The following is a 27,231-nucleotide window of genomic DNA, read 5'->3' on the forward strand; positions in this document are numbered from 1 at the left end:
GATCAAGCGGCTATTATTCATTTTGACCTATTTCAGGACCAATGACTTGGATGAGAGGGAATAAAATGAATGTGCTATTTAAATACAGTAGTAGATTGATTTGCCATTCTACTTCACAAAGATAATAGCAAGCAGCTACCAAGCTACTAAGCTAAGGCCTACATGTATCAAAATTCGTTGAAATTTATTGAAATTTATTTGAAAAGAAGATACCAATGTCAGTGTTTAGAGTTGGAGCCCATTTACTGCATTTCCCCCAAACATTTTGCAATGCATGCCGTATGGAATTAGATTTTTTTTTTTACATTACTTGTTTATTTTCATTGTTTTTAAAATACCAATTTAATGATGTACAACCTACTGTAGCTTGAAATTAACTGATGTCCTGGCTAGCAAAGATGCCCTAAAAATACATATATATATGTGACAATAAAGTTTATAAGCCAACGTGTTTTGAAGGATTATTTCCTGGCGGAGACTTGAACTTCTTCCTGTGGGTGTCAGGTAATTGACAGAAAGCAGAGCATAAAGTAATGTGCATGTTGATATGAAAACACTCAAGTTAGGCACAATGAAATGAGAATGAAACAGCCAAATTAAGGCTTTGTGTTTGCTGTGATGGATTATCTAGCGCAGGCAATTTTCAAGACTCTAGAAACTCTTTTTCATACCTTACAAGAATGAATGGTAGCAAATGGATTCTTCTGAAAGTAGGAAAATTAGCCCTGATATCTCCAACTACATGTGTGGCTGTGCAGAGTGCAGACACCAAGAGGAATAATATAGAGGGTAAACCGAGATGATTGGTACAAACTTTACAGAAACACCTGTAGTATCCTTTAAAGAGGTTGAAGGAACACGGCAACATTTTGGGAGATTTGCCATCTTCCCGATAGTAAGACGTGAAGATAGATTCTCTCTGTGCGTGTAGTACTGTAGAAAAATAGCTCCCCACTCCTCCTGCTAGTTAGCTTAGCACAATGAATGGTAGTAAATTGTACTTCATAGCCTACCCCAGTTAACCTGAGCAAAACATTAGGGGGGGAAGGGCAGAAAAATGCTTCCATACTGCTCTCCCGGTGCAATCCAAGTCTGCACAAGCCTTGAGATGCCAAGTTGACTTGAAAAGACGTCATTTACCCTGTTTTTATCTGAAATCTGCACTGTAGCCAGGTGAAATCTGCACTGTAGCCAGGTGAAATCTGCACTGTAGCCAGGTGCTGCAAGAAGTGAAGTTCGTGGCTTCAGTGAAGATTTCAGCTAAAACAGGGTGTAAATCACGTCTTTTCAAGTTAACTTGGCATCTCAGGGCTTCTGGATACTTGGATTACGCCAGGTGAGCAGTATGGAAGCATTTCTTCAGTTGTTTTTTTACGTTTTTGGCCATGTTAACGAAGGTAGGCTAGGCAGTACCATTATTTACTACCATTTATTGTGCTAATCTAACTAGCGGGAGGGGCGGGTAGCTATTTTTCTACTACACGCACAGAGAAGAGAAGGGCATCATCAGGTATCTTCTCGTCTTAATATCAGGAAGATGGCCAATGCTGTAGGTGAAAATGTTGGTGTGTTCCTTTAATAGGAGATAACGTACTGTATTCCCCAACATGTGCTTATATAACAAAGTCGACAGGCCGCTCCTTCAACTATATGTATGAGAGTAACTATTCTATATAGTATCATATTTTGTGTTACTTTCAGAGAAGATCCAGCAGCACTGTGTACAAACCAATCACTCAGGGTGTAAAAACACTCTAAAACACTCCTTACTACTATGTCTCTTGACTCTGTCAACCATGAGAAGGCATTACAAGTGATTGAGTGATTGCGTAAACCTATGTGCGTGGGTGTGTGCATGCCTAAGGATTGGAAGACGAAAATGAAGTGTCACTACACTCTTGATTGGCCTCTGCAGGGGAGCAGAAAACTGATTGTGTGTCCTGCTGCACTCTGGGGTGGTAAGAGAGCTGCGTCCGTGATGTGCCTTTCTGTCTGTCTGCCTGCCAACCAACCAACCAACCAACCTGCAAGTATATCTGCTCTGCCTCTAGCCCCTAGTTCCTCATTGCGCGGCTCACGAGATGCTGGCGGCTCTCGAAGCTTTAGTTGGCGGCTCTAAGAAATTGCAAAAAAAAATAAAAAAAAATCCCTGCTCTCCCCAAAATTTCAATAAACCTTTATGGCATATTATTACAATACAACAATACTGGTGTTGACAGTAATAGAAGGTGCCAAATCATTCAAAACAATAAGCATTTTGCTTTTAGGAGTATTGTGCCAGCGTGCAGCGCTGTTCCAAAACGTGTCAACGTGTGTCGTTGCCTGGGAAACGCACATCCCATAATACAACTGTTCGCATCGCATCCCATAATAGTATGATGATACTTGGGATGTGAACAGGTTAGCTAAACTTTAGCGTCGCCAGTGACGGCCCCCACCGTTGCGGTGGGGGCCGTTTCGAAATCCCTCCAGGCCTGAAAGATTTTCTAGGGGAAACTGGTGCGTGTGTGTGTGTGTGTGTGTGCGTGCGTGTGGAAAACAATAAAACACAAAAAAATGGTAGGCAGATGTGCTTGGTTGGGGTGGCTTTTGGTGTTTTGCGGTAAAAGTGGCTCTCCTATTGACTTTGTGCTGCCAGTGCGGCTCTCATCGAAGAAATAGTGAGGATCACTGCTCTAGCCTCAAGCCCCCGTTGCCCTTACGTCCCTCCCTCCTCTTCTCCAATCAGCAGGTCTGAGATGAAAAGTCAACACAGGGGTGACAGTCGAAGCCGCCGATGATGACAAGACCAATGCTGATTAAAATTAGCCCCGGGTTGTGAAAGTACACAAAGCTCTCTCTCTCTCTCTCTCTCTCTCTGGCTATGTGATTAAAAGTCTGCTGCACCCTGTCAACTATTAATACACCGTCACTCTATTCTCCTCCCGTCGTCCTCTGCAACCCAGTTATTCCTATTTTTCTCAAAACTCTACATGTAGAGTTTTGAGCAAAGAAAGTAGAAAAGTTGCAGTAGAAAATAATGTCACACAATGGAAAACAGACAGGGGGATTCCAGGCTCAGAATGGGCCTTGTGGTCTTGACTGGTCTTGAAAGAAAGTCCCGAGTCCGGCTTGTCTGAAACGAGACCAAGACCGGTCTCGAGTACTCCAACACTACCCTGCTCCAATCTCATTTCAACACCACAGCTCATTCAATCACTGGTCCCAGACCAAAACCCAACAATATGTCTTTATCTGTGTGTGTGTGTGTGTGTGTGTGTGTGTGTGTGTGTGTGTGTGTGTGTGTGTGTGTGTGTGTGTGTGTGTGTGTGTGTGTGTGTGTGTGTGTGTGTGTGTGGGTGGGTGTGTTTGTTTGTTTGTTTGTTTGGTTTTTAGATATATATCCAATGTTGTTTTAATCATTCTCATCATCCTTGCTGCAGGGCAAATTGAAAATTATGTTTCCAGGCTAATACATACAATATGACTGACTACTGTGAGGTAGGGCTAATTTCTAGGGCTGTCCTGGACTCAGGATTCGACTGTCCACTACGAATATTCAACTATTCTAAGCAAATAAATAATAAATAAAAATAAGAATATCTTCAGTGATTATTTCGACCACATTAACAGTCAATGCAACAGAGTGATGGGGACATATTTTGGAGCATTTAAAAATCAATAAGAGACTGTTATGATCATGCAAGATTTGAATAGCCGACGTCGGGCTATTGGATAATGGATTTGTCTGAATAATGAGACAGGCACGACACATATATTTCTTTTTTAAATTAAGCTCTTATAGCCCAATTTTTTATTTAACCTTTTAAACATTAAAACAACATGTAGCCTACATGGATAAAAACGTAAACAGTTCTTTAGCCTATTTCTCAAAAATGAATAGGCCGAAATAAATCTAAACAAGAATAAATTAACACATGAAATTAAGATTGGAATTTAGATGGGGGGAAAACGACTGTTCGACTTGAGGAATCTCCATCGACTCAGGGGTCTCTCGACTGATCATTCAACTATTCAACTTTTAGAGGACAGCCCTACTAATTTCTGACTGTGTGTGTGTGTGTGTGTGTGTGTGTGTGTGTGTGTGTGTGTGTGTGTGTGTGTGTGTGTGTGTGTGTGTGTGTGTGTGTCCATGTTTGTTACAATATGCATAACTGCTCCATACTCGCTTTCATGCTGAACACAAATAAAGCCTCTTCACTGTAATAGCCTGTCAGGTAACAGAGGTACCTTGCCTTTTATCTACAAACCCAGTTATGTCGCTGCTGGAGCAAAGCAATTCAAAAAGGTCTGGCACCAGAACAAGAGGGGAAACATGTCATTTTCCAGATATGGGCTTTTCAGCGACATTCCTGTGGTGTGTAGAACTCGTGTATGGACTCAATTACAGCATGTCATACATGTCATACGACATAATATACACGCATATGATATGTTGAGTACACACACAGATGACATGTCAGGCCAACATGAAAGCACTCATCAATCTTGGGGTGACATATCCCTAACCCCTTCCCAAACCACACAGCATCATGGGTAATGTCCCACTAACAGCCCTATGAAGAAGGACACTGTCAAAATAGGGAACTGTTGAACCTGATGATATTCTTTACAAAAAAGATTTTATTAAACTGTTGGTTTACCCTGTATTCCTTCCTCGTTGCTTCAACATAAGTCAATGTCAAAGCTTGTAAGCAAGCACTACCTTGAAGATCAGGAGGTGGTTCCTATAATCTATTTGTTACCTCAACTTTGAGACTGAGAAGTCTCTCAGCAACCTGCTAGAAAGTTGTGAATTATTACTGAATACAATAGTACCTCCTATATAATTCATGCCCATCAATTTCAATCTGTTCCACAACTTCAACAAGCTGGGTCAAAAATGAAAAGTGTTGGAAGAGAGAAATTGGATCCATGGAGGATAGCCTTTTATTTTCACTTTCCCATTTGATTTAATTTAAAGTGGCCAGGGGACTAAAGAGCTTATAAACAGGAGGCCAACTCAAAATTCAAGCTACAATGTTTTTGCTCATCCACAAGAACTGACGGGGGGTGGCAGTGTTAGAAGTTTTTTGTCCTTTTGCTCTGAGAACCTGGAATATAAATATAAAATTTATATTTTAAATCAACGTCGATCCATTAGTTAAGATGATTCATAGGAACGCTGCTTACTTTAACAAGATTTGATTTGTTCATTCTGATTAGTGTTATTCCAAATTCAGACACCTACACATCACATCTATAAACACGTCAATCTCCACAATCTCCAATTAGCAAAGAGCAAGTGAAAGCTAGCCACAAAATGAGAAACATTAGCATGAAAAATGAAATCCTGACAGCAAGCGGGAACGAGACAGAGAGGGAGAGACAGAGACCTCAATCAGAAGTCAGCATGTGTCTAAGACATTGCAGCAATATAATCCGCTAATAATTATTGACTTCTCTCCCGAGGAAGTTCAATTCCATCTAAGGTTCCATTTATGAATATGATAAATCATAATTGCAAGGTCGGCGGAAGTCAAGTATTGATTGCTCTACGAGATGAGCGAACAACCGTTATACTTTGACGGCGGCACCAAATAAAGGAGAGACTGAATGATTGAATGCGCAAGTGAGGGATTTGACATTAAAAAGCCACTTAAGAGCCCTGGTGCTTCTGGAAGTCTGTACAAATCTCACAGTGGCTGTTTGTGTGAGAGCTGGGGTTTAGAGCTGGTACGTATTGTTAGCTTCAGGACGTACCTGTTTGAATAAGATGGGCTATTTTTGGGATAGGTTAGGGCTGCACAATTAATCGTAGATTACCATAATTATAGTTTCCACAGTTAATAATCATGTAACTGTAATATTGATGGCTTTGTTATATAATGAATTATGTCGAAAGTCCCACAAACTTAAAATGTGCAACATGCACCCATGTGACCAAATCCAAAGTTAGACTGGAGAAGCAGATAGAGAGAGAGAAACCTTACATGGACCCAACTGTGGACAAATGTAGCAATGGGTGAAGTGGAAAAGAATGGAATGGCTCAACGTTAGAAGCGTTGAAACAAATGAAAATGCACGTTAGAAGCGCTAATAGTTTTGGTTCCTAGACCACAATTACAGTTAACCGGCAAAAGCAAAAAGAGGCAACTAATCATGATTAATAATGGTGATAACAATATTCAGCAAAAATAACCAAGATTATCATCTTTGCCACAATTGTGGAGCTTATTTGTGGACAAAAAGCCAATAAGTCAAATAACAAATGCCACTTTCAGCGACCACATCAGCCTATTGAAATATCTAATCTTTTCTGAAAACATGATGCATGTCCTCCGTCCCCAACAATCACAATCCAAGTTTGGACGAGGTGTGGAACATCAGACTGTATAGGTAAGCCGTTTCGCTTGGCAGGAATACGCTGTTACTCCTACTTCACCCTATAAAGCAAAGGTTTGCTTGCCAGTTGCCACACACACACAGACACAGCTATCAACATCATCTGCCAACCCCACCCCAGAACCCCCACCCGTGTCTCCCGCTAGACATTTTTCCATTTGCACCTCTTCTGCCTCCCCTCCCCATCGTGCTGTACAAATCAGCTTGACAAGAAACACCACTTCTGCTCGCCCCAAGCAGTCACTCACTTCCCCCTCCTCCTGTCCCTGTCCGTCCCTCTCTCCAGGGAACACAATGCTATTATACATAAACAAGAAGCCCCTAATACAACACTGGCTTCTTCTTTTCCTCCACTTCAGACTGAGCATTAGCTATTAACGGGTGGGGAGGAGGGAGGCTATTTGAAAGCAGATTGAATGAGCAGGGGACACAGCCAGGCTGTTCTTTTTGTTTGCCGGACACCCGGCGTACAAGCCTATTTTGAATATGAAAAGGAAAAGGGGGAAAGTGTGAAATAGATTTGGAACACAGTAGATTATGAATACATCTTGGGAGGAGATGGAGGTCAGAGAGGTGGGAGAGAGTTGGGACTGGGAGTGTGTTTGAAGTGTGTGTGTTTATGTGCGTATGTAAGGGGTGTGTGTGTGCGTGTGTCTTGATACGCAGGCTTTGTGCACCGCTGTCACACGGAGAGTTGTCACTTGGAACGTGGCCCGGGGCCAAAGTAATATCGCACGCGCAACACAATGAACAAGCGTGGAACGAGGAAAAATCAAATCAAAAGGCATGTTATGCATTACTGACTTGCTGTGGTGCAAGATCGTGCTAGTTATTGAGATGTATTCACACTTCACCTCCCAGATGACCACTCGGGCACGGTGAGTCATCCGCCGCCTGCACAGGCGATAGAGAGGCAATAAAAACGCAGAGGGCGAGGATGAAAAAGTCTAGTAGTTGAGAGTCATACAGAGGCATGATAACATATCCTTAGCTGGGAAAGTGTTATTCTCATAATTTATTCATAGGGACCGTGATTGAATCTGGATGTGGCTCTGTGACTCTGGAGTGGGGGATTACAGTATAGAGGACATAAACAAACACAAGCACACATGCATGCCTGAACCCTTATATACTGTATATATACACACACAACCACCAATCTGATGCATATGTGGATATTATGTCCCCCTCCAAGTCCTCACTCGTTCGCTGTTTTAACATTTTTATTTCACAGTAGACCTCATAGGGACAGGTGCTGCAAACTAGCAGCCGCTAAAGGCACTATGATACACGCATCGGACAACTGTCATTTGCCTTAGACATTGTTCACTGTCATTGTACATAATTATGTCTATGTATTCTGTATCCGTCCCTTTCAAATAAATCATAAATAAATAAATAAATAAATAAATAAATAAATAAATAAATAAATAAATAAACAAACAAACAAACAAACAAACAAACAAAAAAACTAGCCGACAAAATAACTCACCTACATAAGTGTAAGCATTATGTTTTAAACACACATTTCCTCACAGACAGTGCTGTCTATCCAGATGTGGCTACATATGGAGCTGTAATGAAGTCTTTAGATGAAGCATTGGATTAATTGAAGCGTATGGGACGTGCTTCAGTAGAGAAGGCAAGCAATTAAGTCCCCTAAGCTGCCCGTGTGTGTGTGTGTGTGTGTGTGTGTGTGTGTTCGTGTACATGTTGATGTGTGCCTGTGTGTACACTGTACATGTACGTGGGTGTGTGTAACAAGATAGATGGTGGAACACTCAGCAGACACATGCTACAGATATTACAGATTAATGGCAAATCCATTAGAGATGTGTTGTGGGTCTGGATAAGTTACAAAGTCATTACACATATTTTATACCAATGCTGCAGATTCTCGATCGCAGAAGATTTGAGAACCAGCAGAGAGATACTTTGTGTGGTGCATTCTAACCAGCAATTGAACTTTAGGAGCACAATGGAGATATTTGACATACATGTATCTGTATGATGAACCAACCACCCACAAATCAAAGATATGAAATGGACATCCCATATACTGTAGAGCAGTGGCTTTTGCATAAGCTGCAGGAGTATTTGTACTTTGTACTCTATTCAGTGCATGACGACTGTTATTCATTTGGTAACAGGGCATAGCTGGATTTAGAACGAACAATCAAACGCCTAGTTCCAAGGCTGTGTTGGTGATTGTCTGACTTAATAACTATATTGACTTGAAGCAGATTGTTGGGAAAGAAGAGTTTAGGAAACTCAAAGTAGAGAGAGTTAGAGACACACATGACTAAGCTTTAAGAGTAATCCCGTAGCCAGGAGAACTCATCAACTCAATCTCTCGTTTCTAACTCTTTTCCTCTGCCTCTCTCTCTCCCTACAGTAAGTTTAATCTGAAGAGAAAGACTTCCTTTCCACACCATCTCAATACATGTTTTTCTAATTTCTCCCTTCAGAAATCCCTTAATGGTTTCTTCGCTGGACCCTGATGAAAACAATGACTTTTAACCCTCCCCTCCCTCCACCGCAGTCGACTTATTTCACTTTCTAAATGATTTCTTACTCCTTCAATCTCTCCACAGCCATTCAGGCCCTGGCCTGGTCTCGTGGCTGCCGCTGCGCATTGTGACAGGCGAAATGAAAGCCCAGAGAAATCTCATCTTCTTATGAACGCTCCGAGGCATTCAGCCCGTCAAAAAAAGAGACTTTCCTCCCGTCGTTCTGAGGCGCCGACAGAAGGAAGGGGAAAAAGTGAGCTGTTATTTGAAGACCATTTGGGGGTTTTCTTTATCCAGAGTTAATCAATGCTGTTCTTTTTTGTGGCTGGGTGGGGAGTTGAAGCAGTTCATTTTGCATACGCTTATCAGACTAGCTATAACTGACATTTTTTTATATTTCATATTCATAAAAAAAAGAACCATATCTGTACCTTGGAGGGTGAGGGAGCTGCATTAATACATCCTATCCTGTTTAATACCAAATGAGTTGTTCATCGTCAATCTCCACCTGGTTGTTTTTAATACCTAGAGAAGCACATCTAATTAAAAATTATTTACTTTCAAAAAGTTTAACCTCAATTCTAATTATACGGATATTGTCAAAGGACCATTTATGTGTGCACCGGGGAGTAGTCTCTATGGATTAAAAGCACGTTCCTGTTGTTGACAACGTCTCTCTCAGTCTTCTACCTCCTCTATTTTAACCAGACAATGTCAACGAGGAGCTGGGTGTGAAAAAAGAACAACTAGCAGACAAACAGTGCTGTCAGGCACCGCTGATTGAAACCTCAAGGTCATGGGAGAGCGAGGCAGAGAAGCAGAGGAACAGGCAGAGAGAGAGAGAGAGAGAGAGAGAGAGAGGGAAACAGAATGAGAGTGAAAGAGAGAGAGGGGAAGAGTGTGAGAGTGAAAGTGTGTAAGAGAGTAGGAGCAGTGGAACAGCAGACACTCTCCAGGGTCTGGCTGTGTAGCTAGTTCTCTGTGTGCTTTTGCGTGCTTGTGTGTGTGGCTAGAAGGCTAGGTGGAGAGATCATATCTCCACTCTGGCCTGGGAACATCTTGGGATCCCCTAGTTAGGGAGCCAGGGCGAGGGAAGTTTGGGGTCCCTTGCTGGAACTGCTATCTCCGCAACCCGACCCTGGATAAGCGGTTGAAGATAGATGGATGGATGGAACTCACCATTGTTATCTCCTCAACACCTTTTTGTTAAGGCTCCCTCATGCTCTCCATCTCCCCAAATCCCACCAACCTTGACCAAACCCTGCTGACTTCACCTCTTTCTCCATCTCCATTCAGGTGTCTTCTGCTCTCTCTTTCTCCATCCCTGCCTCCCATTCCCCAGTCACTCCCTCTCCTCATACTCCCATCCCTCCACCCCCTGCCTCACCTTGTAATTCTCCACTCTTGCTGTAGAGTTCTCTCCTCTGCTCTCTCAGGTAGGCGCTCATGCTGATGGCATGAGAAGATGACTCAAATCTACAACACAAAGGAGATCAAGCTGATAGGTACAAAATACAACAGTACAATACACAGAAGAAAAAACTACGGAAAACAAAAAAACTACAGAAGACCGTAGCCTTGCGGTGAAAGTGCAAGAGAATAATGTAACCTCACGTGCATTTTTGGTCATTTAAGCCTAGTTGAATTTCAGAGCTTAACATCATAAAGACTGTCAAGGTGAATTTGTCTGAACACTTCTCTTACACAGAGGATAATTTGTTCTTTCCAGAGCTTCTGAGAAAATCTCTTATATTTGGAAGGCTGGTTAAGGACTACAGCAGGATGGTTAAGGACTACAGCAGGATGGTTAAGGACTACAGCAGGATGGTTAAGGACTACAGCAGGATGGTTAAGGACTACAGCAGGATGGTTAAGGACTACAGCAGGATGGTTAAGGACTACAGCAGGATGGTTAAGGACTCCAGCAGGATGGTAAGGGACTACAGCAGGATGGTTAAGGACTACAGCAGGATGGTTAAGGACTACAGCAGGATGGTTAAGGACTACAGCAGGATGGTTAAGGACTCCAGCAGGATGGTAAGGGACTACAGCAGGATGGTTAAGGACTACAGCAGGATGGTAAAGGACTACAGCAGGATGGTTAAGGACTACAGCAGGATGGTAAAGGACTACAGCAGGATGGTTAAGGACTACAGCAGGATGGTTAAGGACTACAGCAGGATGGTTAAGGACTACAGCAGGATGGTTAAGGACTCCAGCAGGATGGTAAGGGACTACAGCAGGATGGTTAAGGACTACAGCAGGATGGTTAAGGACTACAGCAGGATGGTTAAGGACTACAGCAGGATGGTTAAGGACTACAGCAGGATGGTTAAGGACTACAGCAGGATGGTTAAGGACTCCAGCAGGATGGTTAAGGACTACAGCATGGAGTAAAGAGTGAGATCCTTACTTGAAGAGGGATTGCTTGGCACGCTGGGGTCTTTTCTTGGCAAAGAAGGCAGCAAACTCGCTGCCGGTGCTGGCATAGGAGAGCTGGGCTGAGGGCTCGGCGGCACTGCGGCTGTTCTTCACATCTAGGTAGTCCATGAGCAAAACCTAGACAACACAGCAGAAGGTCAGTAGGTAGTCCATGAGCAAAACCTAGACAACACAGCAGAAGGTCAGTAGGTAGTCCATGAGCAAAACCTAGACAACACACAGCACAAGGTCAGTAGGTAGTCCATGAGCAAAACCTAGACAACACACAGCACAAGGACAGTAGGTAGTCCATGAGCAGAACCTAGACAACACACAGCACAATAGGTAGTCCATGAGCAGAACCTAGACAACACACAGCACAAGGTCAGTAGCTGGCAGAACAACAACCGCATGATCCGGCTTCAAGCCTCTGACCTGCCCATGTGTCCTTGAGCAAGACCTGAGAACTGCACCTTGACTTCTTGATTTCATCTTGATTTCTTATCAGTACTGATTTGACATCTCACAGATCAACTAGTCTTTTATCATTGACCCAGGATTAGAGAAACTGGTCATCACAACTAATCCTCAATTATGGCCATATTCACATGCTTCCTCCCAATATCTCTGTGCCTTAGAGACTGTATCATAGAGTATTTAGCGTACTAATACTAACTACTGACCATAACGCTCTCACTCATCATTGTATCCGGTATGCTTGTGTTGGCTGGCCTGCCCTGTCCACTCATGAGCTTATTCATTGGTACCCTTTTATCTGTGTTATATACCGTACTGTATATCTGTCTTTATATCTTGTCAGTCAGGATTTCTATTGTCATCTGTCCCTAAAGGTCAGAACTAAATTTGGTTCTGATGAAGTTCCTTCATGTACTCTGCTCCCTCTGATATGGATTGCATAATGAAGCTGAAGGAGCTGGTCTCTCTTGGTGAGTTTAAACTGGTGATGAAGGATCTAGAGGCAAAAACTCATTAAGCAGTGTTTGACTTAATAGGGTTGGCCCATTAGCCTGCTGGTTTGATACTGCCTACTACTACTGCTTTTTGCAGCACTTACAGAGAACATTTTATGTACATTGTTGTATGTTGTTTGTCTTAATGCCACTTTCTTGGCCAGGTCTCCATGGGACTGCCTGGTTAAATAAAGGATAATTAAATAATTAAATGTAACCAGTTCCTTTGTATTTTTAGACCAAAAAAAACATGGGGTAATTTTAGTTTATCCATCAAAAACTATAATTCACATCCATCCCTCGTTTTGGCCCCATCTACAGTTCTACAGCAGATTGTGGTGATAAAAACATTTATTCTCAATAGTAGAATCATAGAATCACATTTACGGTAGTTGTTTTGTAGACGGAAAGCTACATTATACTGCTATTGTAATATCACATTTGATGCAACAGTGGCGAGTATTTGCTGAATGAATATACAGAAACCAGTGGTATTACTACATTACACTGTATCACACTTTATGGCAACAGGTAGTCGACAAAGCCAAACTTCAAAAACTAAACAAGATTCCAACTTTGAGAGAGAAACAGGCCAGTGGCATGATGACTGTCATAAAGAATCCTCCATTTCCCTGATCTGTCTGCATGATCCATGGCGAAATCCATCAACGTCAGATCAGGCTTCATAAAAATCTTATCGACTTCTAACAATAGCTGAGGACAGGCACATTCAAACTGGCCAGACCGAGAAAGTGAACTTCCAATACTCGATCATTCTATTCCATGTTCTCTCTGTCGCTTTCTTCTGCTCTCATTTTTCAAAATCTCTCTGTACATCATCTCTCACATTCCTATTTTTTGTCTCTCCCTCTCTCTCTACCTCACCTCCTCTTTCCCTTTCTCTCTCACCCTTCTTCATTCCACTCTCTGTGTGAATACATATGTTCTAAAATAGCTTCCCATATCTAATAGCTTCATAATTTAGCAGGGCCATTTAGCCAGTGTGCGTCTAATTCTGAGGCGCAGCGCGGGTCAGCCCAGAGAGGGACAGGAGTAATGGCCGAACAGATGGAGATCCATCCCGCCCATAATGATGTAATTAAGGCTGCAGAGAGCACCCCCGTCACGCATGGGAAAGCCTTCACTTGCACAGACACACATCAGTGTTAATTCAAGTGCACAGCACACACATGCACACATATTGTATGAAAGTGCATAACCACACAAAAGGACATAAATGAGACTCAACATAATATGTTGAGTCTATATTATAGAGAAACAAGTACACTATGAAGATTTTGTTCACTCTTTTTTAACAGCATTTAAATAGCAAAACCACACAAAAAACAATAGTCTAGTAAAGTTACACGTTACGTACCCTATTGACTGTAGTGGAACTTAGACTAACAAATCCTCCAATTATTCAATGTGAGAACATTAACACCTGTGCTCACACACACCCAACCCCACATCTCCCAAATTCCTCTCTCCTCTCCTCTCCTCTCCTCACTATAACGATATCTAAAATAATGTGCTGCCTGTGTAGTTTTACTTATGGAGACTTTTCTGAGTTGAAAGTTGACTCCATCTTGTCCTCCTTGTTCTTTGTCTTTTTCTCCTTATGCTTTGGAGTAAGGGCATCAGCGTTTTACACAGCAAGATACGCTTCTTTTTCCATCTTCTTCTCCAAAAGTTCATTGCGGTCCCTCTCAAGAACAGCAAGCTGAACTGCCATGAAGGCTTTTCTCTTTGCCCACTCTCACTTCTTCTCCTCCAGGCCTGCTCCTTGTCCATTTTGGCCCTGACGAGACTGTGTGTGTCTGTGTTTGTGTGTGCGTAGGGCTTTTTTCTTTTTTTTAGACCCCGTTTCGACCAATCGATTGGTCGGAGCTGTGGTCGATTTCTGGTCGACCAGGATAATCTTTGGTCGAGGGCAGCTCTACCATATTCTTGACCAAATACTTAAATATCGATAATGTGACAATATTGGTCCTTTCACAAAATATTTACAGAATGAGATTTTGGATAAATAATCATCGGTAATGTGGATATAAGTCCGTAAAGGCAAATAATAGAACACCTAAAACAGTCTGGTAAGTTCAGAAAATGTTATCACTTTGTAATGCAGCCTTTAAAACCAGGAAAAGACAAATCTTCAACAGAATTTGGGAAGTCTGCTTTTAGTTATTATCGTCCTTGGCCCTGGAATTAGCTCCAGAAAGATGCAAACCTGGATCGCTTCATCCCTCTTGGTACTTTTAAAAGCCTGCTGCAGTCTTTAAAAACGTGTAGCTGTTTTACTTGGGATTGTACACTGTGGAACTTGTATATTTGCATGTATTCCTTGTACTGTAATTAGGGGTTCAAGCCCCGAAGGGGTGCTGGTTTGTTATTCTTGGTATTATTATTATTCTCGTTGTTCATCTGCCTCAACGCAGAGTTGGTAAATGGCAGAGACCTGAAATTTGGCACAATGACAGATATTGGTGGCTGGTTTCTGCTCAAGAAATATTTTTCGAATCGGCCTGAAGGTGGCGCTATAATTAGAGGTTTTACCTTAAAGGCCATAACTTCCACGCCGTTCGTCCGATTTTCAAGCCTTCTTTTTCCACATGATCAGGTGAACCTGCTCTACAAATTTGCCATAAGGAACCTCAAGGTCCATCTGGAAAAATTTTGAGATATTTTGAAAAGTTTGGAAAACACATTTTTGACATCTCATCCTAGACCGTTTGACCGATTTCCACCAAGATCACCAGGAAGCATCTATGGAGCAAGCTCTACAAATTGGCCTTTTTAAACTTTTGAAATCTACTTTCATTTGGAAGATATTAAACGTTAAATTTGTGAGAGGGCGTGGCCTCTCTGCTAAATTGTCATAACTTCATGAGCGATTAACAAATCTTCACGAAACTTGTTGGAGATCTTCGGAGACCATCCCAGACCATGTGTGTCAAATTTTGTGCAATTCGACCAAAAGGGGGCGCCATAAACGCCAGAAATGGCATGGCCTAACACGAAAAAGGCTTCAACTCCGCACCTGTTTGTCCAATGATCGTGAAACTTGGCAGATATATCAAGGAGGATGTCCTAGTCAAAATCAGAAGTTTTGTCATCATTGGTGTAAGCATGTAATAGCGGTAAATCAAGTCCATTCGTATATTCGGTTGCAAACTTCTCAGCATCATCTGGAATGGCATTTCTGACATAATATTTCGAAATTTGACCAAAAGGGGGCGCCGCAGATGTAAAAAGTGGGCGTGGCCTAACACAAAATATGCCGTAACTTCACACCGGTTTGTAACTCCCAGGCTGTTTCTCCAATTTTCAAGCAACTTTTTCCCACATGTTCACCTGAACGTGCTCTACAAATTTGCCTCGAGGACTATTAGGTGTTCAATTTGCGCAAGGCTTGAACCCCTGCCATTGCCGCTTGCGGCTATATTTTTATTTTGTGGTTTTGTGTTGTAACTTCTGTTTGCTGCTTTCTTGGCCAGGGCTCGCTTTTAAAAGAGATGAAAATCTAAATGGGACTCACCCAGTTAAATAAAGGATAAATAAATAAAATTAAATACAATAAATCTAAGATGATATCTAAATTAGTGTCATATCACAATATCGATATAATATTGATATTGATATATTGCCCAGCCCTATGTGTATATATGAATGAATGAATGAATGAATGAATGAAAATTTATTTTGAACGTTAAAAAAGGAAATATACATGTATATACACATACATATAATAAAATAAAATAAAAACACAAAAAAAAACTGTGTTGTAATGAAACTGTGTTGTATATTAAACCTGTTCAGACTTAAAATGGGTTAAATGAGCCTGGGTTCATGGCGTTTGGTCACAAATACTCATGCAAATATCCTACACACACACACACACACACACACACACACACACGAAAACACTCTTTCACAGCAGTCACATGCACACACACTTCCCTCATCACAGTCACTGCTCGAGCCCCCATCACACCCACCCTCCCCAACTGGCAGCACCAGGGCCTCCACTTGCCACTAGCCTCCTGCTGCAGCTAATCCTATCAGTGTATTAATTACTAATGATGAGCTGATGGAGCGGAGCCCCCACTTGCTAGCAAGCTAACGCCCGAGCAGACTTAATGAAATGCCAGCGCTGGGCTGATGAAGGGGCTCCGACCCTACTTAAATTGCATTAGCCCAGAGACAGAGTGAACTTTGGAGGCAATTAACTGGACTGCTAGGACAGAGAGAAAGAGAGAGGGAGAGGGAGAGAGGGAGGATGTGAGACAGAAGGAAGGAAGGAAGGAAGGAAGGGGGAAGAGATAGATGTGGGGGAGAGAAAAAGCAAAAGATTAGAGGTGTGGGGACAGAATACTGAATAGAGTGCCAAAGTCACGCCCTCTTCCGGGTTAGGCATATGGACCAAGGGATGTCATCCGCGATTCCTTTTTCCATAGACATATCGTAAAATGCTTATAAAAAAGTTTTACTTGGCCAAACCAAGCGATTCAGCTATATTTAGAAAGTGAAGCAAAAGAGAGAATATAACATTTCACTGGGACCAAAAGTAAAAAATAAATAAACAAACAAATAAATAAATAAATAAATAAATAAAAGGGGGGGGGGGGATTAATCCAATATTGTTTTAAGTTTGGGCCCGAGTAAAATGTTCTATACCCCATGATTGTAAATATAGCTGGATTGCTTGCTTTGACCAAGTAAAACTATATTTATAAGCATTTTATGAAATGTAGATGGAAAAGTCGGGGGGGCCATACAGGCACAATTGGCCATGTCTGGGGTTGGGAAGCTGGATTCAAGTTATATGTCCAGGTCGCTCCACTAGTGCACTGGTTGGTCAGGGCGCATAGCGCGATCCTCCCATCTGCTATGTCCTCAAGGATCCCTGGGGGTCCCAGGATGCCACTTTGAGAACCACTGCTAATGTTAGTGAGTGTGTTAACTTTTATAAACACTTGTTAATTCTACAGTTCCTGATTAATGCATGTAGTTAGAAAGCATTTAGTTGTTTGTTAAGTATTTTGTGTGAATTCACCTAAAGTGAGTACTATCTATGCCTTACAAAGCATTTACAAATGAGCGTGAAAGGCTAGAACCTAAAATACCATCCCAACAGTACCTCAAGACTTAAAGGTAGGCTTTGCCGAATATCAACCCACTTTGTGTCATTATAATCTCAGTAATATAAACAGATGGGCAGTGTTTACCTTCTCTATGTTTTCCACACAGAGAAATATCCTCTGTCTGGCGCTGCAGAAATTCTGCCCCTGCCAGCTGCAAGTCCTTAACGCTCGTTAAGGCTCTCAATGCAATTCTCTGTGGATGTGCGCATACTTAAAAAATAAAAATAAACAATAACAGCTGCCCTGGAAGCCACCTCGACAGCTTCGAGCAGAGCTTCCACATCTCGCGTCACAACGGAGAGTTTTGGCTGAGAATGAAGTGGGAGCTCTCCCATAGGGTAGACTGAGGGAAGGTAAAGCCTGCCCATCTGCTCATACTACTCACATTGTAAGGATACAAATCTGGTTGAAAAACGGCCCTGGAACCCCCTCAAGATCCCCGGACCCCACTTTTAGAACAACTGCTCTATGCTGCCCTACCTCTACTTGAGGGGTCTCCTACCAGCTTTGGGAACAGCACAAGCCTTTAGAAGAGGTAGATCATCTCACTAACTCTAATTCCAATCAGCAGCCAGAGCTAATAAATCCTTAGCAAAGACATGTTTTCACTGCCATCATCTCAAGGCAGCCCAATTATTCCTTTAGCCATCACAAAGCTGCTGATAAGATGACATTTTGACTAAATATATCTCTATCTCACTGTGAGTGTGCACTGTGTAAACTAATTATAAAGAGCAACAACAGAGAACAATTTCAAAAGTTGAAGCCCTTGTTTGTCAAGAATCACTTTGCTTTAGTTTCTCTAAGTTAGGAGACAGCCAAGTTAAATGATGTCTAGTAATGTGATGCCTAGTAGTAACACAGTAATCAGTTACGAGGGAGTTATCCTCTCCCCTTCTCATAGCTGCACGTGTGCCTTCCAGCACATCATGTCAACCCCCATAGATATTTAAAAAGAGGTATATTTTTGAAACAGTATGTGTTCAGATCACCACTACTCTATGACATGGTTGTGTGCGTGTGTCTCCATCTATACACAGGACGAGCTCCCCTTCCTCCCATCAGGTCAAGAACGTTAAATCTTATTAAAATCACCTTTACTGCAGCAATAGTCCATCTCTCTTTGACAGGGCCTTTGACCTGGTTATATTAGATCTTATTAATGTCACCTCTGTGTGGCCGGGCAGCTCATTAGTGAAGCACACCTCACACAGCGACAAAGAGATACCCACACACACTGTGGGACACTAGCTTCAGTTGAGCCAACACTGGTGGAACCAAGAGAGACTAGTAGGCAGAGAATGAAGAGAAGGAGGGCAGAATGAGTGGAAGTGAGAACGAACAGGTAGAAACAGAAATTAGGCTGAGGCTGGCAATAGAGGACAGGCAGAAAAAGGACAGAAAGAATTGATGGAAAAACAGAGAAAGAGAGAAGGAGAGAGATACATGGGCACATATTGGAAACTGAGCATAGGTAGAAAAGTACTGTAGGCCTACTGTATATAGAATAGAGAAAGAGAGAGCAAGCGAGCTAGAGAGTGAGAGGTCGTCTGTCACAGCCAGCTTAGCGATGATGAGCAGCAGCATTATCACAGCTGCCAAAACAAAGAGCTGCCCCACCCACTCCACCCTCTGCACCCCAGTCACTGCACTCCCAGCCAATGCACACACAGTCACTCACTGCACCCCCCTGTCACTCACTGCACCCCCCAGCCACTCACTGCACCCCCCAGTCACTTCACTGCACCCCCAGTCAGTCACTGCACCCCCAGTCACTGCACCCCCAGTCACTGCACTCCCAGTCACTGCACACCCAGTCACTGCACCCCCAGTCACTCACTGCACCCCCAGTCACTGCACACCCAGTCACTGCACCCCCAGTCACTCACTGCACCCCCAGTGACTGCACACCCAGTCACTGTACCCCCAGTCACTGCACACCCAGTCACTGCACTCCCAGCCACTGCACACTAGGGGTGGGACAAAATATCGATATTTCCACTTGCGATACGTTATCGATACACTGGCACCAAGTATCGATATGTTATTAAAATATGCAGGATTTTTAAACTGGTTCGCCCACAGCCATTTTGATAAACAGAGTCCTAGGGTTGTCAAAAATATTGATACTTAGGTACTTACTCGATAGGCTTCTAAACATTTTTAAACGGATACAATACTCATTTTCTACAGTATCAAGTTTATCGATACCAGCAGCGCTCCCTCTGCCTCCTCCACACACAGCACCGCAGCTGTTAGCCACATTAGCTAATCCCACTACTGCTGCTGTAACCACTTCACCAACACCGGGCTCAAAACGCCAGTGTGAGTGACCAAATGTTTAACTTGTTAACCAGTCGGAGTGACGCTCTTTCCAGTAACATATTGGCTTTGAAATCTGTTAATACATGGACCCGGCTTGTAGATTGCAGCTAAATTTAACGTTAAACGCATTGCCGGTGGAGGTACCCGGATGTAGCAGACAAAGAGTATTGAAGGCAAGAGACGAAGCGTGTGTTGTTGTTTTTTTACAACAGTGCTCCCACATTCATGTTGCAGTGGAACCACTGAGTAGAGGCTGAGGGGAACAATCCAGTCGTCAGTTCTTATCGATTTAAGTTATTTGGTGCAGAATTGTCGAAGTTGCGATTTATAACTGAATCCTGGACATGCAGAGTTGGTGTTTGGGTAGTCTCGGTTTCCAGATTGGTTTGGTGAGCGGCGCCAACAGTACAGTAAAGTAGTGAAACGGATTAAGACTGAGAGCCGAGTCTAGTGTTTGGGCTGTCTTGGGCTACACTCTGAGCATACTGGGGGCAGCAGCTCAGCTTGAGGGAGGCTTTGGAGGGAATTGTCACCCGATACATAAAACATGAACGCGGAACATCCACACCCCCCACTAACTACTTAAGACAACTTAAAAATATATTGTGAATATATGCCATTGTTCTCTTGTTTTAATAATAATAAAATAAAATAAAACTCTTAATGTGTAACTTTTCCTCTGTGGTATCGAAAATGGTATGAGTGAGTGAGTTCATGTCAATTCTGCTAATAAATACATAATACCTGCTTCTTGCCTTTTAAGGGTATTTTTTTCTCTTCAGTAACACAGATATTGTGATGTATCGTAGGTAAAATTTCTTCCAATATATCGATTATCGCAGAATCGCTGTATCGTGATAATATCGTTATCGAGGGCCAAGTATCGTGATCGTATCGTGAGTTACTCCACGATTCCCACCCCTACTGCACACCCAGTCACTGCACTCCCAGTCACTGCACTCCCAGTCACTGCACACCCAGTCACTCACCTCACCCCCCAGTCACTCACTGCACTCCCAGCTACTCACTGCACCCCCAGTCAGTCACTGCACCCCCAGTCAGCCACTGCACCCTCCAGTCAGTCACTGCACCCCCAGTCAGCCACTGCACCCCCAGTCACTCACTGCACCCTCCAGTCAGTCACTGCACCCTCCAGTCACTCACTGCACCCCCAGTCAGTCACTGCACTCCCAGTCACTCACTGCACTCCCAGTCACTCACTGCACCCCCAAGTCACTCACTGCACCCCCAAGTCACTCACTGCACACCCAAGTCAGTCACTGCACCCCCAGTCAGTCACTGCACCCAGAGCCAAGCACCACAGCAAAGATCCACATGTGACACAAACAAATTGAGAGGTCTACAGTACTGCCAATTTGCAGCACTTCTTGAAAGTCATGTTTCTAAATGAAATTGTACTCCACTCAGACAGACATACACGGATACATACAAATACATGCAAACCATAATTATAGCCACATGTTCGATTGAGACATACTGTACATACACAAAAGCCCCATCTCTGTAAAAGCTAGACAAACCAAGTGACTAAAACGAAGGAACAGCACCAGCATCCTGGCAGAGGCACCCTGTGATGCTTATGAATGCAAACACCAAAATAATACTGTACGTTCCTTCCCCATATCAAACACTCCGATTCAACTGAATGAATGCTCCTGTACATCTCTCTTTGTGGCTGTTTCATAGTGAATGGACGATGGATTAGTTGTCAATTATTATCAATGCAAGTCTTTTGCGCAATTTGCGGGGCCTTGACTGAGCCTATCCACCTTATTCCGAGCTGCCATGATGCCTTACGTGAAATATGGGTGCTTCTTCCGGTGTAATCCTCCCAGCCCCCTCCCCCCTCCTCCCAGCCCCCTCCCCCCTCCTCCCAGCCCCCTCCCCCCTCCTCCCAGCCCCCTCCCCCCGTGACGTTGCTGACACAGACACAACATAGCCCGTCTGTAAACGACAGCTGCAGGCGAACGGAGCAAATCATGTCCAGCTTGGCAAAAATCTCGTCGATAAATATCCCAGGTTGTTCAAAGAGCAACAGAAATAGCGGATGTGATAGATAGAATTCCTACATTCCCTCAAATAAGTCGTCAAACAAGTGTTATTTATTGTGACAAGCAACTTTTTTTTCCAGCGTCAGAGTTTTAATGAGGAAATGCACCAGCTGCAGCAATCAGTCACGTTCCAGACTGGACCTTGCACCCATAATTATTTGACAGCACGGCATTCCAAAATAAGGTGGATAGGGCGGACTGGCTCTGAGTGAATCTCTTGCCAGTGGCACAGTGATTCATATCAACAACCCTTGTTAGTTGCTTAATTTCCATTGCATGCCAGACTTGTTTTGTTGAGGAAAGGGTAAGACATTCAATAGTTAATAATGTTGAAGGGTTACATTTTAATGTCTAATGTACGTACAGTAATGGCGCTATGCAGCATCAGTGCACCCCACAGATATTTTAGGTGAGCATCTCTCGCTTTTCCAGGATGTCTTTTCACAGGAAGACACAAACCATGTGCAGGAAACACATCATGTAGCGTAACCACCAGCCTTCTAGATGCTTTAGAGGAGTGGTTCTCCAAGTGGGGTCTGGGGGCCGCCAGGGGTCGAGTGCGTTTACATGCAGACAATAAACAGTTTATTAGCGGATTTCTAGAGTTACCTGATTATTCAAATGGTCATGTAAACAGCATAAACCGATAAGCTTTATCCGTTTATGGTCATAAACGGGTTATGAGAAAACCGATTAACACACCTAGGTTTTTGGCCAATAACCTGTCTTTTGAGTGCATGTATACAGCGTATCAGGTTTCTTGTGGGTTTATACATTTGCGCATGTACAAGTTGCATGTAAAAAGTTGAATTACCACCGCCTTCTGGAGAGAAATCCGACTAATTGACTGAATCATGTAAACCCGGGTTTTTCCTATTGTCGGATTATTAAAGTGCATGTAAACGCAGTAATCAGATTATTGCCATAAACTGATTACTCACAGTTATCAGTTTATTGGTGTGCATGTAAACGCACTCATTGAGGGGGTTCCAGGGGGTTCCCAGCAAAAAGGGTAATTGAGTTAACATTTTAGTTAAATTATTGTTTTGACTTTGACTTTGGTGTATGACTCCCCTCATTAGGTTACAACCAGAAAGGAACAAATGATGGGAGTCAAATGGGCGTCCGTGGCCTAAGTTGTGCCAGTTTAAGGGTCCTTGACATGAGAAAGTTTGAGAACCACTGCTTTAGAGTCATATGACAGAGAGTGGACAGAGAAAGGCCCAGCTCCGCTGATCCCTGGATAAGCCTCTAGGGGTGTAACAATAGGCACATTCGTATTGAACCGTTTAGGTACAGTACAAGGCTTTAGGTTCAATACGCATTGCAAACCGAACTAATTTATCACTGCTGAACAGTGCAAGTCTTCTACAAGGAAAACATGGTCAACTAAAACAGAGATGAAAAAGATGTAAAAAAAAATCACGTGTGTCGGCTCACGAGGTAGCACGTGTGAAACGGAGGCTCGGTCCTTCACACAGCCAACGTGGGTTAGAACTCAACCCGAGCCGCATGTCATCCCCTCTCTCTCCCCACCTTTCCAGTCTGCCTTACTCTCCTATCCAAATAAAGGCAAAAATGCCAAAAAGATCATCTTAATTTTTTATATATATATATATATATATATATTCTATCCCAGCCCATATAGATGCCGCCCTCTCGCCTAAAGAGGAGCGCCACCTTACAATGGAGTCATATGCCAAAGTACCAGATAGAAACAAACTCTTGTCTCTTTGGGTGGAAAAATACTGTAAATTTTTTGCATATTGCTTGAGCTACTTAAAGGGGGACTGACCCCCCCAGATCACATACATTAGGGCTGTTGAAACGAATTTTGATATTCGAATATTATTCGAATTTAATAATTATGAACGAAATTCGATTATTATTATTTTTTTAAAACGAATATTTTTTTATTTTTTTTTAGAACACTAGAACAGTGACAAGTTCTGACAACATACTTGAAGAAAAGAGTGTTAACTGAAGTTGACTGTTGAAGCTGCTATACTGATGTAAACCTACCTGTAGCTCTTAAAATGTATGTTCATTCATTGTTAACTGAAGTTGACTGTTGAAGCTGCTATACTGAATGTAAACATGTAGCTCTTAACACGTTAAGTGCCATAGCCGAGATAATTCGTCTTACATAATCCAACGCTTGAGTGCCAGAGCCGAAATAACTCGTCTTACATAAACATTTTTTTTTTTTGACGGTGGGACATCAATCAACAACTTTTACATCTTCGAGATCACTATTGGAGCAAGAGAATGTGTATAATCTATTTTACCGACCCACTAAGTGTTGACAGTGCTCCCCCAGACGAGCAAAATCAAAGAAAAAACTGCCGCGGGAGCAATTGCCATTCAAGGAAATGGCGAGGCGATTTTACAGTAATCCATTCCACACTTGTCTTGCCCGAGAGCGGCCGCGCAGGCAGCCGCACACAGAGAGCGGAGAGCGATTTGCAAAATAGATTATAGGTGAAACACACTTTGAAACACCTCAGAAAGGCCAGAATCAACATCTGCCCATCGCCCACGCATTCCCCGGCCCATCTTGACTCGCACAAGGAGCGTCCGCACGCAGGCAAGCAGGCAGGCAGGCACGCAGGCAGGCAGGCAGGCAGCAGCAACGCGCTTCTGACACGCCCGCTGTAGAGCCAGGAGGAAGGAGGAGAAGACACACGGAGGGAGGAGTTTGAATGAGAGGGGTGTTTCCTGTTGTTATGGAGGAAATTACTGTTCAAAACTATTGTTTAGAATGTCTGACGGTCTTACTGATGCCAAAAATGAATGGTTAAAGTGACTGTTCTGTCGAATTTCACAAAAAGCCATTTATCTCTGAATAAATTTCCAGACGCTGAAACCATGCTGTACTCAACGGCTAATATCTACATAACTACTAACTCTGCAAACTAACTCTTTTAGACAGAGAAAGCACACATTCTATTAGTTATTTTTAGATGATTGGTGTTCATGAATTCTTAACAGAAAATAATCCTCGGCTCTTGTAAAATGAGCCAGAATCCTCAAAAAAAACCCTGGCACAACTTACCTACAGGATGAAAAAATGGCTGGCACTCAATGTGTTAAGTGCAATACGTGACTGATTTTTTTTTGTTCATGGCTCATTGTTGTTTTGGCAAAGTTTACTTATTTGTTTATTGATAAGGAGCTCAAACAAAGGCTGTGTCTTTTTTTATTATCAATTATTTTATTTTAGCATTTCAGACAGCACCAATACATCACTGATGAATATTAACTAAGCTCTGGTTATCTGACCTATTTTCTAATGCAATGAATGTATGTACATTGTACAAGGAACATGTTTTCTTAAATAAACATCATTGCTGGACTATTTGTGATAAGCCTAATATTATTTTGAATATTCATCCACCATTCACTTTTCCATCTACATTTGGTAAAATGCTTAGAAAAAGTTTTACTTGGTCAAACCCAAAGATTCAGCTATATTTAGAATCAGAACATAACATAAGAGAAGACAACAATTCACTCAGACCAAATTTTTTTATTTTTTTTATTCAATTAAAAATTAATTAAAATATTCGAATATAATTCGAATATTAAAATGTATAAAGCACTGAAATTCGAATTTGATTATAGAGGGAGATTGACAGCCCTAACATACATGTACCACCGCAACAGCCATATTGGTTAAAAGCTGAAAAAAAGTGTTTTGGGGGTAAGTTCGGTTTGGGACTTTAAGTTCCAAAGTTGCTGACCCAGGTTAAGTTTGCTCAGTGTGCCCTGAGATTTGAATCTGCTTTTTCTTCTGACATTCTTCTAACGTTATGTGGGACAGGCTAACGGGTTGATTATGGTGAAAATGCATGCCCCCATTTTTACTGAAGGTCAGGATAAAAATCCTGCAAAAGCATAGTTCTTAGCAGCTTCTCCAGCATACCTAGATCTTGATCATTTGGCTGGGATGGCTCTGTGCTTCCACTAAAACTTCACAATGTATCTCTGCCCACACGCCAAGATTAGAGACTTGATCGAGAGATGGGAAGGAAGTTTTAATGCACTGAAAATCAATATTCATGGATGCATCTGTGAAAGCGTGGAAGGGGGGCAAAAAGGGGTGGTGTGTAAATATGTGAGAAATGCCAAATGGCACTTCACACCAGATAAGACCGAGCTGGACAGCATTGTGTGTGTGTGTTCTGTGTGTGAATTGGCGCGTGTTTTTTTTTCAAGGGCTCCCATGGCCGTGACAAAGACAATAATTTCCACCACAACTGTTCAATGTATTTCTATCAACCAAGCTCATACTGCACTTGAGTGGTTTGGGTCTGGTCCCAAACTTAAATCAGCCCACTGGGCTCAGTGCTAAGGTCTATTAACCAAGGGGAAAAGCTTCATGTGAGTGTGCCTTTGTTCATCATTATCAGCACTCCCTCTGTCTGTCCTGATGTCAGCCTTTGTGCCGGAAGAAGAGGGTGCCTGTGCTCATCTCCCATTCTCTCCATTAGGGCCCTAACACCCAACAAATCAGCCCAATTAAGGAAGAGCAGCAGTGAATGATTTGCAGGTGAACACTTGTGATTGGATGAACTCAGGAGTCAATTAGCTAAAATGAAAGGATTAAAATATCACTTTATTTTTCCCTTCCTGCTTTTTCTATCCTTTGTTCCCCATCAAGTCATCTTAAAAGCAGCCGAGAGAACAATCACAACGGCTTTATTGAAATCAGTTCTTTGTTTTTCCACTAAATCCCCTGGCTGGTGTCTTGTCGCAAAACTTATTGACCGATAGCCCTTGCTGCTTTCTTGAAGTTGAAGCCAAAAGCGTCCTTGGCCGTCAAAAAAAGGGTTGTGTGTACACCCTGTATTGATCGTGTTCCAGAAACTTCAATAACCTTCCTTTTTCAGACAGAACTTCAGTTACAATCACTCCCTCAGCACCAAACTACCGCCAACCAGTGGGGGTTCCCAGCTTGAGCGTACCACATCTAGTCAGTCTTTTGAAGGCTATCTTGTTGAAGGTGGAAATGACAATGTGCCTGAAACCCATTTTATTCATCGCCGTGTCCTTGCTTTGTCCTCAAGTTGTTTTGATGTCAAAACTTTTTTTTTTTAATAAAGGAGACAGAGGCAATGGGATGGCAATAGTGTTTTTCTGGACACTATCCTTAATAATACAGTTGCTTCTTATGTAATATGTTAGTCAAAGGGATATGAGTTATTCCAGAAGCTAAGATCATATTTAGACTGCACACAAAAACACAAACACAGAAGAGCAACACAGAATGCACAGACCAAAATATACAAAAACTACAAACATTGCAGACATTTGACCTACAGACAATTACGGTCAAACATTAACTGTTTAAATTGTAGATTCACTTAATTTATCATCAAGCTTGCCCTTAGGTTAAAAAACA

General features: G+C 42.5%; 1 protein-coding gene across 4 annotated transcripts in view; it reads right to left on the minus strand.

The window, feature by feature from the left end:
- Positions 1-27,231, minus strand: part of exoc4 (exocyst complex component 4) — a 298,065-nt gene that overhangs the window by 167,928 nt on the left and 102,906 nt on the right. For all 4 annotated transcript variants that reach the window (XR_014553501.1, XM_083654561.1, XM_083654560.1 and 1 more), the window contains 2 exons: positions 11,308-11,453; positions 10,282-10,370 (listed from right to left, as the gene is read on the minus strand). Coding sequence is in view for 3 of the 4 variants with exons in the window: in XM_083654561.1 (XP_083510687.1) it covers positions 10,282-10,370; positions 11,308-11,453 (235 nt within the window). In the remaining variant the exon portion in view is untranslated. The remainder of the gene's footprint in view (positions 1-10,281; positions 10,371-11,307; positions 11,454-27,231) is intronic.

Source organism: Poromitra crassiceps (assembly GCF_964638095.1).
Source record: "Poromitra crassiceps genome assembly, chromosome: 2".
NCBI lineage: Eukaryota > Metazoa > Chordata > Actinopteri > Beryciformes > Melamphaidae > Poromitra > Poromitra crassiceps.